We start from the raw sequence: 14,870 nt of genomic DNA, 5'->3' as shown, positions 1-14,870 counted from the left end.
AACTCAGAGAGTAACTTGCAAGGCAATCTACCTCACCCAAGCCTGATCTCGCCAAAGCCACTCTGAAGACCAGTACACTCAAAGAGAATGGCTGCTTCGCTGCATTACTTGTATTCCTCCTTTCTAATGAACCCCTCTTGCTCACTGGTCGCTCCTCAAATCAGAAAAACTGCCATGAAACTCTGCCTTTGAAATTTTGATCGCCGCCCTGATTAAAAAGTAGCTCTTTTCACACACCCTGGTGTGGACAAGTCACCCCAAAGCCAAGATGGAATTGTCTAGTGAGTTATCTTTGTGAAGATATATTGGTTTAATTTATTTTTCAGAAGTTTTTTTTTGTCATTGTAGTCGTTAAGTGAAAACTTAAAGAAATTGGTTACCTGATTTAAATTATCATCAAACCTTCTTGCCCGAGAACCAAACCCTTTTTTCTCAGGGATTTCATACATCACAGTTTGATATTTGGATGGTATTGTTGAGGTCACCATGCATGGCTGGAACCCTACAGTGCCACAAGTACAGAGTAACAACGATATTAGATGCAGGGAATGGAACATCTATTTCATTCATCAACTAGTAAAATCTATCCTGCCAAGAAATAATGAATAACGATTACATTTAATGTGGTAAATTGGAACAGGCACCTCCAGTCTGCATTACTTATTGATTGATTGAGATACAAAATAACTCTAACTGAATTGTTTGCACTGTAACTTTGGTGTATTTGCATGCCATCAATTCCAAAATGTTTGCCAGCAGCGGTTCCCAAGCTATGGTCCACAGACCCCTCAGTTGATGGCACTGGTCTTTAGCATAAAAAAGGTTGGGAATCCCGGTTTGCCAGGATCAAGTGTGGTAACTATAATTGAAAATTGATTGATACCTTAAGCATTAAAGAGCTTAAAATATGCTAACTTATTGCTACTAAAGATAACATAAAGTTATTGTGCAAGGATTCCATAGAATCCAGGACACCTTCAAGGAATAATACCTCAAAAAGGTGGCGCCCATCATAAAGGACCCCTGTCACCCTGGTCATGCCTTGTTCTCCCTGTTACCATCAGGAAAGGGGTACAGAAGCACGAAGGCACACATTCAGTGATTCAGGAACAGCTTCTTCCCCTCCGCCATCTGATTTCTGAATGGATATTGAACTCGTGAAACTACCTCACTACTTTTTTCCCTCTTTTTTCTCTATTTATTTAGCTTTTTAAATACATATATACTTACTGTAATTCACAGGTTTTTTCCTGTCATTATGTATTGCATTGTACTGCTGCCGCAAAGACGACAAAGTTCACGACATATGCGGGTGATATTAATCCTGATCCTGACTCACCTTTACTGACCGGTTTCCTTCTCTGAGTAACTAGTACCAAAACAACGTAATTTACAAATATGTTAGAAAATATGTACGTACTAATCTTAGATTGTTGTGAAATTAGGCTTGCAATTTTTGTACTTTGTACAAAGTTACATGGAGAACGTCTTTCCAGATTTTCAAAGGAAGGAGCTATGCAGCCTATTGTTAACTTCCTGCCAATATAATTTCCCTGCTTACCATACTCCCGGTTTTTAGCCTTCTCCCCTGCTCTCCTCCCTACGCCCAGGAGGAAATGGCCAACTTGGGCCTGAAACTATGTACCTTTAAGGTTTTTCATAATGATTTTTGATTAAGTAAAGGCATCCCCTGTTCATCACCAACCCCAGAAACTCAGGAAGGTAACAGTACCTGTCCCACTTGAACAGCTTTGTAAAAAGGGTCAGGTAGCCCTGCAGTGTGGGCGACTTCCCACCTTGCTGACAGATCAAAGAACTATTTGGCATTCAGCAGATTATGATGTTCTTACTTTACACTTTGAACACTTCCTGTGAGTTTGGGTCGTGATAAAATCACATATTTGTTCCACTTTAGAAGCACACTGATGCAGCCTTAGTGAAAATGCTAAAAAAAATGCAACTAGTCTGATTTTATTGTAAAGTATTTTGCCTGAGCATCCTTTCAGATTCTGTCTGTCTGATGAATTGCCCAAAACCTTTGTGCCATTTATTGCTGTATTCCTGATTTAACCCCATCAATAAGGAGCATAAATTGTGCTGAAATAGTTTCTGCATCAATAACAGCCAAGTGCGAAACACCCAGTGTCATGGAAAGAATGTCTTATCTTAGGTAGAAAATCTCCTTCTGATTTGTGTCCTTGTCATTTGTACCGATTGGGGAGATAGTGTAGACTTTAAATGTCACTTTATCTGTGAGGATGTCTTTGACATTAACTGCATTCTTCTGGGTTCAGATTGATAAACCTGGACTAATTCTGCAATTTTTTAAGTAATTGTTTTGATGGTTCTTCGTTTCTGACTTCTGTTTTATAGTTACCATCAGGCTCAAAGGTCACATTGGTTTTTTTTAGATCTGTGAGATGGAAGATTTCATCCATAGCCAGAAATTAAATTCAATTGCTGCAAAGAAGAACTTAATTTCTGAGCATTTCCTTTAGCTTACATCTGTTGAAAGCTGGAGCAAAAACCACAGACCATGAACAATGATTTCATCATCTGACTCTCTGATGCAACACACTTAAAATGCTGGAGTAACTCCTAAGTTGCATGCGGCAGGTCCCTGGGTGACTGTCAGGAGAGGGAGAGTACCCCTGTGGCTGTTCCTCTTCATAATCAGAGTCAGATTAGAATCAGTTTTAATATCACTAGTATGTCATGAAATGTTTTAACTTTGCGGCAGCAGTACAACGCAATACATAACAATATAAAAACTGTGAATTATAGTAATTATATATATTTTAAATAGTTAAACTAAATAAGTAGTGCAAAAATAGAAATAAAAAAAGTAGTGAGGTAGTGTTACTGGGCTCAGTATTCATTCAGAAATTGGGTGGCAGAGGGGAAGAAGCTGGGTGTGTGCCTTCAGGCTTCTGTGCTTCTTGCCTGATGCCAGCAATGCGAACAAGGCATGATCTGGATGATGGAGGTCCTTAATGATGGGTGCCACCTTTCTGAGGGTTCGCTCCTTGAAGATGTCCTGGATGCAACCAAGGCTAGTGCTCATGATGCAACTCACTAACTTTACAACATTCTGCAGCGTACTTCAATCCTTTGCAGTAGCCCCCCCCCCCCCACACCAGACAGTGATGCATCCAGTTAGAATGCTCTCCACAGTACATCTCTGGAAATCTGCAGATGTGTTTGGAGTCATACCAAATCTCCTCAAACCCCAAATGAAATATAGCTACTGTCATCTCTACTTTGTAGCTGCATCGATATGTTGGGTCCAGGTTAGATCTTCAGAAATATTGACACCCAGGAACTTGCAATTGCTCACTCTCTCCATTTCTGACCCCTCTATGAGGATTGGTGTGTGTTCGCTAATCTTACCCCTTCTAAAATCAACAATCAGTTCTTTGGTCTCACGGACAATGAATGCACAGTTGTTGCTTTGACACCACTCAACTAGCCGGTATATCTCGCTCCTGTACACCCTCTTATCACAATCTGAAACTCTGCTAACAATGGTTATACATGTGTTGTGTATGGTAATAAGTATGCAACTTTTGATACTGTTGAGGGGGACAACTTACCAGAGGGGAGACACAACAACTGAGTCTCTGGCACAGTGTCAGGTGTTGTGGCTCAGAAGGGAAGTGGGAGAAGTTGATATGCTAGTATCCTGGCCTTTATTAATCAAAGCATTGAGTATAGCAGTTGGGATGTAATGTTGAAATTGTATAGGGCATTGGTAAGGCCGAATTTGGAGTATCGTGTACAGTTCTGGTCACCGAATTATAGGAAAGATGTCGATAAAATTGAGAGAGTACAGAGGAGGTTTACTAAAATGTTGCCTGGGTTTCATCTCCTAAGTTACAGAGAAAGGTTGAACAAGTTAGGTCTTTATTCTTTGGAGCGTAGAAGGTTGAGGGGGGGACTTGATAGAGGTGTATAAAATTATGAGGGGTATTGATAGAGTTGACGTGGATAGGCCTTTTCCATTGAGAGTGGGGCAGATTCAAACAAGAGGACATGAGTTGAGAGTTAAAGGGTAAAAGTTTAGGGGTGACAGGAGGGTGAACTCCTTCACTCAGAGAGTGGTAGCTGTGTGGAATGAGCTTCCAGCAGAAGTGGTTAAGGCAGGTTCGATGTTGTCGTTTAAAGTTAAATTAGACAGCTATATGGACAGGAAAGGAATGGAGGGTTATGGGCTGAGTGCAGGTCGGTGGGACTAGGTGAGAGTAAGAGTTCAGCACGGACTAGAAGGGCCGAGATGGCCTGTTTCCGTGCTGTAATTGTTATATGGTTATATGGTTATATGACAGCAGCAGGGATGGGGGTTTCGATAGTTAGAGCAGCAGAGATGAGATTCTGTGGATGCAATAGAGAAACCTGTATGGTATGTTGTCTCCCAGGTGACAGAGTCGGAGATGTCTCAGATCAGGTCTGCAGCATTCTAATGTGGGAGGGTGAGCAGTCAGTAGTCTTGGTACATTTTTGCACCAGTGAAATAGGTTGGAAAAGGAAGGAGGTCCTGGATATGGAATTTAGGGAGCTTCATAGAAAGCTGAAAAGCAGGACCTCCAGGGTAGTAATCTCTGGATTGCTGGCTGTGCCATCTGCCAGCGAGGGTAAGAATAGGATGAATTGGCAGATAAATGCATGGCTGAGGGACTGGGGCAGGGGGCAGTGCCTCAGCTTTCTGGATCACTGGAATCTCTTTTGAAGAAGGTATGGCTTGAACAAAGGGGACGGTTTACACCTGAACATGAAGGAAGCCACTATCCTCGTGGGCAGGTTTGTTAGAACTATTCTGGAGGTTTTAAACTAATTTGACATGGGGATGTGAACCGGAGTGATAGGGCTGAGGATGGGGCAGTTGGGTTACAAGCAGAGGCAGTGTGTAGTGAGACTGAAAGGAAGGACAGGCAGATGATAGGGCAAAATTGCAGTCAGTGGGATGAGTTGCAGTGTAACAGGGAGAGAAAAGTGAAAAGGGTGATGAACACAGGACTGAAGATGTTATATTTTAATGCACACAGTATACAGAATAAGGTAGATGATCTTGTAGTTCAGTTAGAAATTGGCAGGAATGACATTGTGGACATCACTGTGTCGTGGTTGAAAGAAGATTATAGTTGGGAGCTCAAAATCCAAGGTTACACATTGTATCAAAAGGACAGGGAGGTAGGCAGAGGGTGTGGCGTAGCCCTGTTGATAAAAAATGAAATCAAATCCTTAGAAAGAGGTGACATAGGATCAGAAGATGGAGAACTTCAGTCGTCACTGTGCGAATCTAGTTAGGAAACTGCAACGGTAAAAAGACCTTGAAGTGAGCTACATACAGATCTGCAAACGGTAGCCAGGATGTGGGATGCAAATTACAATGGGAGATAGAAAATTCATGCCAAAAGGACAATGTTATGATAGTCATGGGGGATTTCAATATTCAGGTGGATTGAGAAAATCAGGTTGGTGCTGATCCCATGAGAGAGAATTTGTAGAATGCCTATGAGATGGCTTTTTAGAGCAGCTTGTGGTTGAACCCATTAGGGCATCAACAATTCTGGACTGGATGTTATGTAATGAATCATATTTGATTAGGGAGCTTAAGGTAAATGGACCCTTGGGAAACAATGATCACAATAGCATAGAATTCACCCTGCCGTCTGAGAGGGAAAAGGTAAAGCCAGTTGTATCAGTATCAGTGGAGTAAGTGGAATTACAGAGGCATGAGAGAGGAGTTGACCAGAACTGATTGGAAAAGAACACTAGCAGGGAAGATGGCAGAGCAACAATGGCTGGAGTTTCTGGGAGCAATTTGGAAGGTACAGGATTATTACATCCCAAAGAAGAGAAAATATTATAAAGGCAGGATGATACAACCTTGGAAGTCAAAAACAACATAAAACAAAATTGAGAGCATAAAATAGAGCAAAAATTAATGGGCAAGTTAGAGGATTGGGATTCTTTTAAAAAACAGCACGAGGCAACCAAAAAGCCATAAAAAAGGAAAAGGTAAAACATGAAGGTAATCTAGCCAATAATATCAAAGAGGATATCAAAGGTTTTTTTCAGATATATAAAGTAAAAGAGAGATGAGAATGGATGCCAGACTGCTGCAAATAATGCTGGAGAGGTAGTAATAGGGGATAAGGAAATGGCGGATGATCTGAATAAATATTTTGCATCAGTCATCACTGTGGAAGACACTAGCAATATGCAAAAAATGTTGAAGAGTGTCAGGAGCACAAGTGAGTACAGCTGCCATTACTAGGGAGGAGGTACTTGGGAAGCTGAAATGTCCGAAGATAGATAAGTCATCTGGACCAGATGGAATACACCCCAGGGTTCTAAAAGAGGTAATTGTCGAGATTATGGAGGCACTTATAATGATCTTTCAAGAATCAATAGTTTCTGGCATGGTTCCAGAGCACTGGAAAATGTCGCTCCACTCTTCAAGAAGAGAGGGAGGCAGAAGGAAGGACATTATAGGCCAGTTAGTCTGATATTAGTGGTTGGGAAGATGTTGAAGCCGATTATTAAGGATGAAGTTTTGGGGTACTTGGAGGCACATGATAAAATAGGCCAAAGACAGCATGGGTTCCTTAAGGGGAAATCTTGCCTGCCAAATCTGTTGAGGAAATAACAAGCAGGATAGAAAAAGGAGAATCAATGGATGTTGTGTAGTTGGATTTTCAGGAGGCCTTTGATAAGGTGCCACACATGAGGCTGCTCAGCAAGATAAGAGCCTATGGTATTATAGGAAAGATAGAGTATTGGCTGATTGGCAAAAGGAAAAGAGTGGGAATAAAGAGAGCTTTTTTTTGGTTGGCTGCCAGTGATAGCGGTGTTCCACGGGGGTCAGTGACTGCTTCTTCTTACGTTGTATGTCAATGATTTGGATGATGGAATCGATGGCCTTGTGGCTAAATTTGCAAGTGATACGAAAATAGGTGGAAAATAGGTTGAGGAAGCAGAGTGGCTACAGGAGGATTTAAACAGATTAGGAGAATAGGCAAAGAAGTGGCAGGCTGAATGCAGTGTCAGGAAGTGTATGGTCATGCACTTTGGTAGAGGAAAAAAGCATAGACTCATCTGAACTCGGAAAAAATTCTAAAATCTGAGGTGCAAGATCCTCTAAAGGTTAACGTGCAGGTTAAGTCGGTGCTGAGGAAGGCACATGCAAAGTTAGCATTCATTTTGCAAGGGCTAGAACATAAAGGCAAGGATATGAAGCTGAGGCTTTATAAAGCTCTTCTGAGGCCACACTTGGAGCATTGTGAGGAGTTTTGGGCCTCTTATCTAAGGGATGTACTGACATTGGAAAGGATTCAGAGCAGGTTTATGAGAATGATTCCAGGAATGAAATAGTTACCATATGAGGAGCATTTGATGGTCTGTGCCTGTATTCACAGGGATTAGAAGAATGAGGGGGGATCTCATTGAAACCTGTGGAATGTTAAAAGACCTAGATAGAGTGGATGTAAAGAGTATGTTTCCTATAGTGGAGGAGTCTAGGACGATGGGGCACAGCCTCAGAATAGAGGGACACTTATCTAGAACGGAGTTGAGGAAGAATTTCTTTAGCCAGAGGGAAATGGATCTGTAGAACTAATTGCCACAGCCAGTTGTGCAGGCCAGGTCACTGGGTGCATTTAAGGTGGAGGCTGATAGGTTCTTGATTTGTCAGGGCGTGAAATGTTACATGAAGAAGGCAGAAGAATGGGGTTGAGGGGGAGCTGGGGTTGAAATGGCAGAGTAGATTCGATGGGTCAAATGGCCTAATTCTGCTCCTATGTCTTAAGGTCTTTGGTCAGGAAGCATCTATGGATGGAATATATAGTTGATGTTTCTGCCCAAGAACCTTCATCAGGATTGGAAAGGAAGGGGGAAGATGCCAGGATAAGAAGGTTAGGGAAGTGAACAAACTGACAGCTGGCAGGCGAAATCAGGTGAGGGGAAAGTGGGCGGATGAAGTGAGGAGCTGGGAGATGATAGATGGAAAAGGTGAAGGGCTGAAGAAAGAAAAGTCTGATATAAGAAGAAAGTGGACCATGGGAGAAGGGAAAAGAGGAAGGGCACATGAGGAAGGTGATGGGCAAGTGGGGAGAAAAGAAGGGGTAAGAGGGGAGTGAGAATGGGGAGTGTTACAGAGAGAGGGGGAGAGGGTAGAAATTACTGGTAGTTAAAGAAATCAGTATTCATGCCATCAGGCTGGAGGCTACCCAGACGGTAGATGGAGTGTTGCTCCTGCAAGCTGAGAGCGCCCTCGTCATGGCAGTAGAGGAGGCCATGAACTGACAACCCTGAATGGGAATGGGACATGGAGTTACAATGGGTGTCCACCTGGGCATCCCACCTATGGTGGCAGCTGGGATGAAGGTATCCTTCCTTTCAACACCTCCGCAATTTGTAAAATTTAATTGGACCAGGAATTCAGGAGCTAGTCACACATTGACATTTGTCCAAATGTTGATGTATGACTTCCATGTTGAAATACATCACTCCAGAAATAACAGCAGGCAGCTCTGGTTGTGAACCTCACTGGCATGGATGATGCTTTTACCCTTGGATCATTACATTGTTCCTTCTGAAATGCTCCTTAACTCATTGATGGGAAAATTAGTTTACATTGCACCAAGGATGAATCTTGTTGGCAGTCTGAGGATAACTGATTTTTGATAGCGTTTTTACCTCTGATTTAGAGGGTAATTCCCTGACCAGATCCTATCCCAGCCATGGGAACCTAAATTGCCCACTTCTTCGCTACCCTTCACCGCTCTGATCTAAACACCAGCTCCAGCTCATGACTCTAAACCAACCCACACTCTGTGAATTGTATTTTACTTCCTCAAAGATTTGGTCACTTTTAACTTCTTTTTGAAATTACACTTTTAAAGTATTGTGGAAGGGTGGAGGGCAATACTTTTGAAAGTAAACACTCACCAGTAAATTCATTAGAGTTTAGTCTGACAGACAAGCTTGGGTTGAGAATTTCCAATAAAAAGGCACGAAGATTATAACGATAAATATGGCCGACATATTTAGTATTACCTTTACTGGAATATCCTGTTGGTAAGTATTGAAGCTTTTTGTACTCAGGCTTGTCAGTCTGTTTATTCTCAGGCACCGAGGGCTGGATATAATCTACCATAACGTCCCTGATGATAGTCAAAGTATTCCAGTCTTAGGCTGTGAACATCTAATCAGATAAAAGAGGAACTTGTTAGGCATCTTTGGAATCAATAATCAGACAAAAGAGGAACTGCTCATGCATTTTTGGAACCAATAATCTTGTAGTGACTTCTCAATGCTAGCTACCGAATCTTGTCTAGAGATTTAGGGAGGAAAACAAAGGATTCATGATATCAGCATTCATGTCCTCTCCTTACATTTGCTTCCAGGAGAACAGCATTGGCAGAGGTCAAGGAGAAAATTTTTACACAAGTTTAAATAAATCTTTAAGCACGTATTTGATCCAGTTAGCTCTGGTGGTAAGGAATTAGCAAAGGTTGTATCTATAGAGGAGAGGCCCTTTGTTGGTCAGGCTCGACTATGTGCATCCCAGCTCTCTGCATAATACAGAAGCTAGGGGAGTACGACGTGGAGAGCAAGTTGCTGCCTATGTGGCAAACTCCTCCTCTCCATGCAGCTGATGAATCCAAAGCCACGGCAGAGACCAATACTTTTTGGCACCAGTGGCACTGCAGAAGTTGCCAGTCAGCGTTGAGCCTAATATAAGGCTGCTTCAGGGACTGCAGCTCTCTTTCTCTTGGGGTTTACTTCTGAAGCTTTCTGCATGTGTGGGTATAACCGCGAGGCCGCGGTTTGAGGTCGGAGTTTTCCTTCTCCTAGATGAGCTGCCAGCCACTGCTGACGAGCCCCATCTACTAGTTTTAAGGCACCAGTAACTTGCCTTTGCCCCTTCTTCTGTCAGTAGAAACAGTTCTGCTAGGCTTAGTAGCTAAACCATGCGTGAATACCAGGAGCTGGACTTGGTTGTCAGAGACTATTTGAGGTACATGCCATTGGGAGCATTTAGTAGGTAATGTGCTATTACAACCTTAAGGAACCATAAAACTAGAATGTTATCACAAAATCTACCTACTCAGACAGGATGGTTCAAGAATCCACATAGATAGCCAACTAAATTTACTAAAAGAAGAAAATAAGGGCTTGACCTCACCCTGTCGGTTCATGCAAACAGGTACTCATTCACAGCGACAGCACAGAAGAGCCTGAATCATACCTATGCACCTCCTACTGGCCAGTTAGAAAACAGCACAGGAAATTATACCAGGCACTTGTATAGAAATCAATACTGAATAAATTGCTGTAGTAGGTTTATGTTAAAAGTACTGCCTAGTTCCAGCTCATGTGTTCCCAAAGTATTACCACCATAACCCTCTCCACACTTCATTAAACCGGCCTAACACTCCTGCCAAACCCCAGTTCATAACCCTAAGGCGACCCTTCACGGATCTCCCAAGGCTAGCCTTCCATCTCCTCACATTCACGCAGACTTGTTCTCTACCCTCAAGCCCCAATCTACCATTTTTTCCACCATCTGGCTGGATCTGATTACACCACACTGGCTCTCAGATCCCAGCCACCGCTCATTCTAGCTTTCAATCTCAGAATCATAATCAGAGTCAGCCTCAACATCATGTATGTCATAGAATTCATTCATTTGTGGGAGCAGTACAGTGTAATACATAAAAAAATATAAATTACAATAAAAAAACCTTATATACATATGATAAAGGAAAGGAAAGGTACGTCTTCGTCTGGAGTTTCTCCGGTTAGCGGACGATTTCCCTCCACGCCTCTCTGACGTAGAGGCAAGCTACAGCAGTGGTTTGCCATTGCCTTCTGCCGAGTGAGTTTCCAAAGAGATCACCAGCTCGTAGCCCAGCACGGATGGAAAGCGTGCAGGGGAGCCAGCTGGATTTGAACTCGGGACCTTCGTCCCGAAGTCCAACACTGATGCCACTACGCCGCCAGCCGGGGTCACATATAATAAAGTAGTGCAAAAAGACAGCAATAAATACCGAGGCAGCACTTATGGGTTCATTGTCTGTTCAAAAACCTGATGGCAGTGGGGAAAAAGCTTTCTCTAAAACTCTGAGTGTGTGACTTCAGGCTCCTGTACCTTTCCTTAATGGTAGCAATGAGAAGAGGGCATATCCCGAGTGACAGAGGTCCTTAATGAAGGATGTTGCCTTTTTGAGGCATTGCCCTTTGAAGCTGTCCTGGATGCTGGGGAGGCTAGTGCCCATGATGGAATTGGCTGCGTTTGCAACCTTCTGGCAGCTTTTTCCGATCCTTTGCAGAGGCCCCTCCATACCAGATAGTGATTCAGCCAGTTAGAATGGCACATCTTTTTTAGTAACATTCAAAATCTCCTCAAACTCCTAATGAACTTTTGCCATTGTCATTCCATCTTTGTGACTGCATCAACATGTTAGACCGAGGATGGGTCTACAGAGATGTTTACACCCTAGACCTGAAACTGCTCATCCTTTCCCCTGCTGATCCCTCGGTGAGGGCTGGCATGTATTCAAACAACACACACACAAAATGCCGGAGCAACTCAGCAGGCCAGGCAGCATCTATGGAAAGGAGTACAGTCGACGTTTCAGACCGACACCCTTCATCAGCAAAATATCTTCCTTGCTTGTCAGCTCCTGCATCCTATGCCCCGCCCATCACTATGCCCTCTAAGATGCGCCGTCACGGAAATGCTCCCGCGCACATAGCCTTCGTTGCCACGCAGCTGGAATTTTCTTTTGTATAATGTTTTATTAAAGTGTCGCGCGGTTTTCAAGCTGTTAAAAAAACTGGGGGGATTGCTGCCTCCCATTTAAAATTGTAGGATAAATTTCCCAGTCAAAACCCAACATCAGCCTTCTGTAAAGTTCATATCATTACATAGTTCACATGAGCAGCAGGTAGATCCAACCTCTGAAAATCAGTCCTTACTTCAACCCTGGGCTCGCAGGACCTAAATTTGTGGTGATACTTAGATCACATCGATTTGTTACCTCATAACTACTTTTGATGAAAGTTGTAAGGTAAAAAGGACGTAGGTGTCATCACTAATTGCACCTTAAACAGAAGTGCCCTGATCATAAGACATCGGAGCAGAATTAGGCCATTCAGCCAATCGAATGTGTCCCATTACATTCTCAATCATATTCCTCACTCTGTGAAAATTGTTAATTGCCTCTGTAAGCACCCTCCGTTTGGATGTGATCGCCCCACAGCCCACTTCATTGGGTAGGTTTTGGGGAAGGCAAACTAAACGGAGACGAAGGCCCCAAATCCTCGGCTTTGCGTATCACCTGTTGTCGGGGCCGGGGTCAAAGCGCTAGGCAGAGATGGTGCTCGGTGCTCGGTGTCGAAGAGGTGGGTCGGAGGCTCGGAGTTTTTCGGACGGACTCGGAGTCAGACTGTGGTCGGATGCTTCCAGGATGCTGCACTGGCAAGTTGGCGGCGCTGGAGGTTTACCGTCTGCGTGAGATGATGGGACTTTCGAGAGACTTTGAGACTTTTACCGTGCCTTGGTCTGTTCTTATCAAATTATGGTATTGCTTTGCACTGTTGTAACTATATGTTGCGATTATGTAGTTTTTGTTAGTTTTTAAGTCGGTTTGTCATGCATTTTCGTGATATCATTCTGGAAAAACATTTTATCATTTCTTAATGCATGCATTACTAAATGACAATAAAAGGAGACTGCGTGTCCTCATAATCATAATAAGTGACTGGGTGGCGGTGTGGAGGTACGCCTCTACCAAAGGAGGTGTAAGATGCTCCTTCCCTTCTCTAGCCAGCAGGCGTAGCACCTGCTTAGCCCACCTGATCAGGGTCATGTGAAGCCATTGGGGCTGGTGGTGGATGGTCGTATGAGCAGCTGGTGCACATCACAAGTCCTGGTTATGTCTGAAGAGTATTGATAACGGCTGGGGTCACCCGTCTTTGTAAAGACACTGCCCAGAAGAAGACAATGGCAAACCAGTTCTGCAGAAAAATTTGCTTGGCACAATCATGGTCATGGAAAGGCCGTGATCGCCCACGTCACCTAGTGATAATGAAACAGAGTAGCCAACCACACCTGGATCCACAAAGTTTAATCTCTTGATCACTAGCAGGTGCAACTCTTAAAAGAAAACTGTGGAGCTAATCCAAAATTTGTTTATCCATTTTATTTAAAATCTTTGAGGATAGTGCTCCCAATCTCTGTTGCCTGTTTCAGTCATTCAGCTTCTGTCAAGCAGAACTATTTAGATTTCATTCAACAAACAGCAGGAAGTCTTAAGCACTATAGAAGTTCATCAACCATAAATACAGCAGGGTCTTCCCACCGTGGGTCTCTCCCCTTATTGTTTTCATCTGTACACATAGGAAATGTCTGCTCTGCGGATTAAGCAGAGAAAAGCATCTTCAGTTCATAAGCACTCCTGAAATTATAGCACAGTGTGTTATCTGTGATGATTATTATCATTCCTGTAAACACTTTGCATACTGTTTTGAATCCCTGAAATGTGGTAAGAGATGAAAACTTTAAATTGCTTAGCAAGTGATCATCTTGTACCAGCAATTACAGACTTTGATTAAATTTACGATACTGTGTAGAAGTCTTCGGCACATATATACTGCTTATAGCTGGGGTGTCTAGGACATTTACATAGTACTATAGTAATTTTATGCATTGCACTGTACTGCTGCAAAAAAAACATATTTTATAATATGTGACTGATGATAAACCTGATTCTGACAAGAGTCTCCGTTGTGGTCTGAAAATGGGAAGGGGTCCAGAGAGAAGGGAATCATGGTTGGCAAAAGGGGAAGGGAGAGGGGAGGGAGCAGGAAGCACCAGAGAGACATTCTGTAATGATCAATAAACCAACTGTTTGGAATCAAATTACCTTGCCTGGTATCTCAAGACTGGGTGTGTCTGCACCCGCACCACCTTCCCCTCCTTCCTGCTCTGGCACTCCTTCTCTGCCACCTGTCAAACACACCCCTCCTGGGGCACTACACCCTCACCATTCCCAGCATCCTGTGATCCCATCAGATTTACAAGCTTATCTGCTCCACGTTGACAAACACAATACTGTGCAAAAATCTTCGGCACTCTAGCTATCAACGTTCCCTCTAATTTGTACTGACCACTTGTGCCCAAAAATCTTGTGCTGTGCAATTTTTTGCCCAGAGACAACAACATAAAAATTTAAGTGGAAGTAAACCTGAAGTTATTCTAAGGAAAATAAGCTACAAAGTCCAGTTTTTTGTTCATTGTTTAAAAGAAATAAAATAACTGTCGATAAGAACTTTGATCTCCTCTGCATTTGATGAATAATTTTCCCACCAGAGCTTTTGAACACCATCCATATGTGATCTGATTGCCTTAAAAAGTCAAGTTTCCAAATGTCTCTCCATTTCTTCCCGCGTGCAATTTCTCCAGCAACTTTTGCATCACGACTAGATAGATAGATATACTTTATTGATCCCGAGGGAAATTGGGTTTCGTTACAGCCGCACCAACCAAGAATAGAGCACAAATATAGCAATACAAAACCACAAACAATCAAGCAACAAATACAAACTATGCCAGATGGAAAATAAGTCCAAGACCAGTCTATTGGCTCAGGGTGTCTGACCCTCCACGGGAGGAGCTGCAAGTTCGATGGCCACAGGCAGGAACGACCTCCCGTGCCGCCTAGTGTTGTATCTCGGTGGAATATGGCTGAAGTCCAACAGCAAAAAGTTCAATATCTGGTCTACAAACACGTTCCTCGATCGTAATATGACCCGGATTGCACCATCTGTTGTTAACCAGAACAGTAAGCATCCAACTCCTT

The 14,870-nt window shown here is 43.0% G+C and overlaps 1 protein-coding gene across 3 annotated transcripts in view; it reads right to left on the bottom strand.

Moving 5' to 3' along the window:
• The window catches only part of stpg1 (sperm-tail PG-rich repeat containing 1), a 99,719-nt gene that overhangs the window by 74,507 nt on the left and 10,342 nt on the right, over positions 1-14,870 (bottom strand). For all 3 annotated transcript variants that reach the window (XM_072247240.1, XM_072247239.1, XM_072247242.1), the window contains exons 2-3: positions 9,058-9,205; positions 381-502 (exon numbers count right to left, since the gene is read on the bottom strand). In XM_072247240.1, coding sequence (XP_072103341.1) covers positions 381-502; positions 9,058-9,157 — 222 coding nt within the window. In that variant the 5' untranslated portion in view covers positions 9,158-9,205. The remainder of the gene's footprint in view (positions 1-380; positions 503-9,057; positions 9,206-14,870) is intronic.

The sequence above is a fragment of the Mobula birostris genome, chromosome 30, assembly GCF_030028105.1.
Source record: "Mobula birostris isolate sMobBir1 chromosome 30, sMobBir1.hap1, whole genome shotgun sequence".
Classification (NCBI taxonomy): Eukaryota; Metazoa; Chordata; class Chondrichthyes; order Myliobatiformes; family Myliobatidae; genus Mobula; species Mobula birostris.
The sequence above is the reverse complement of the archived record's forward strand: the minus strand, read 5'-3'. Positions and strand labels throughout refer to the sequence as shown.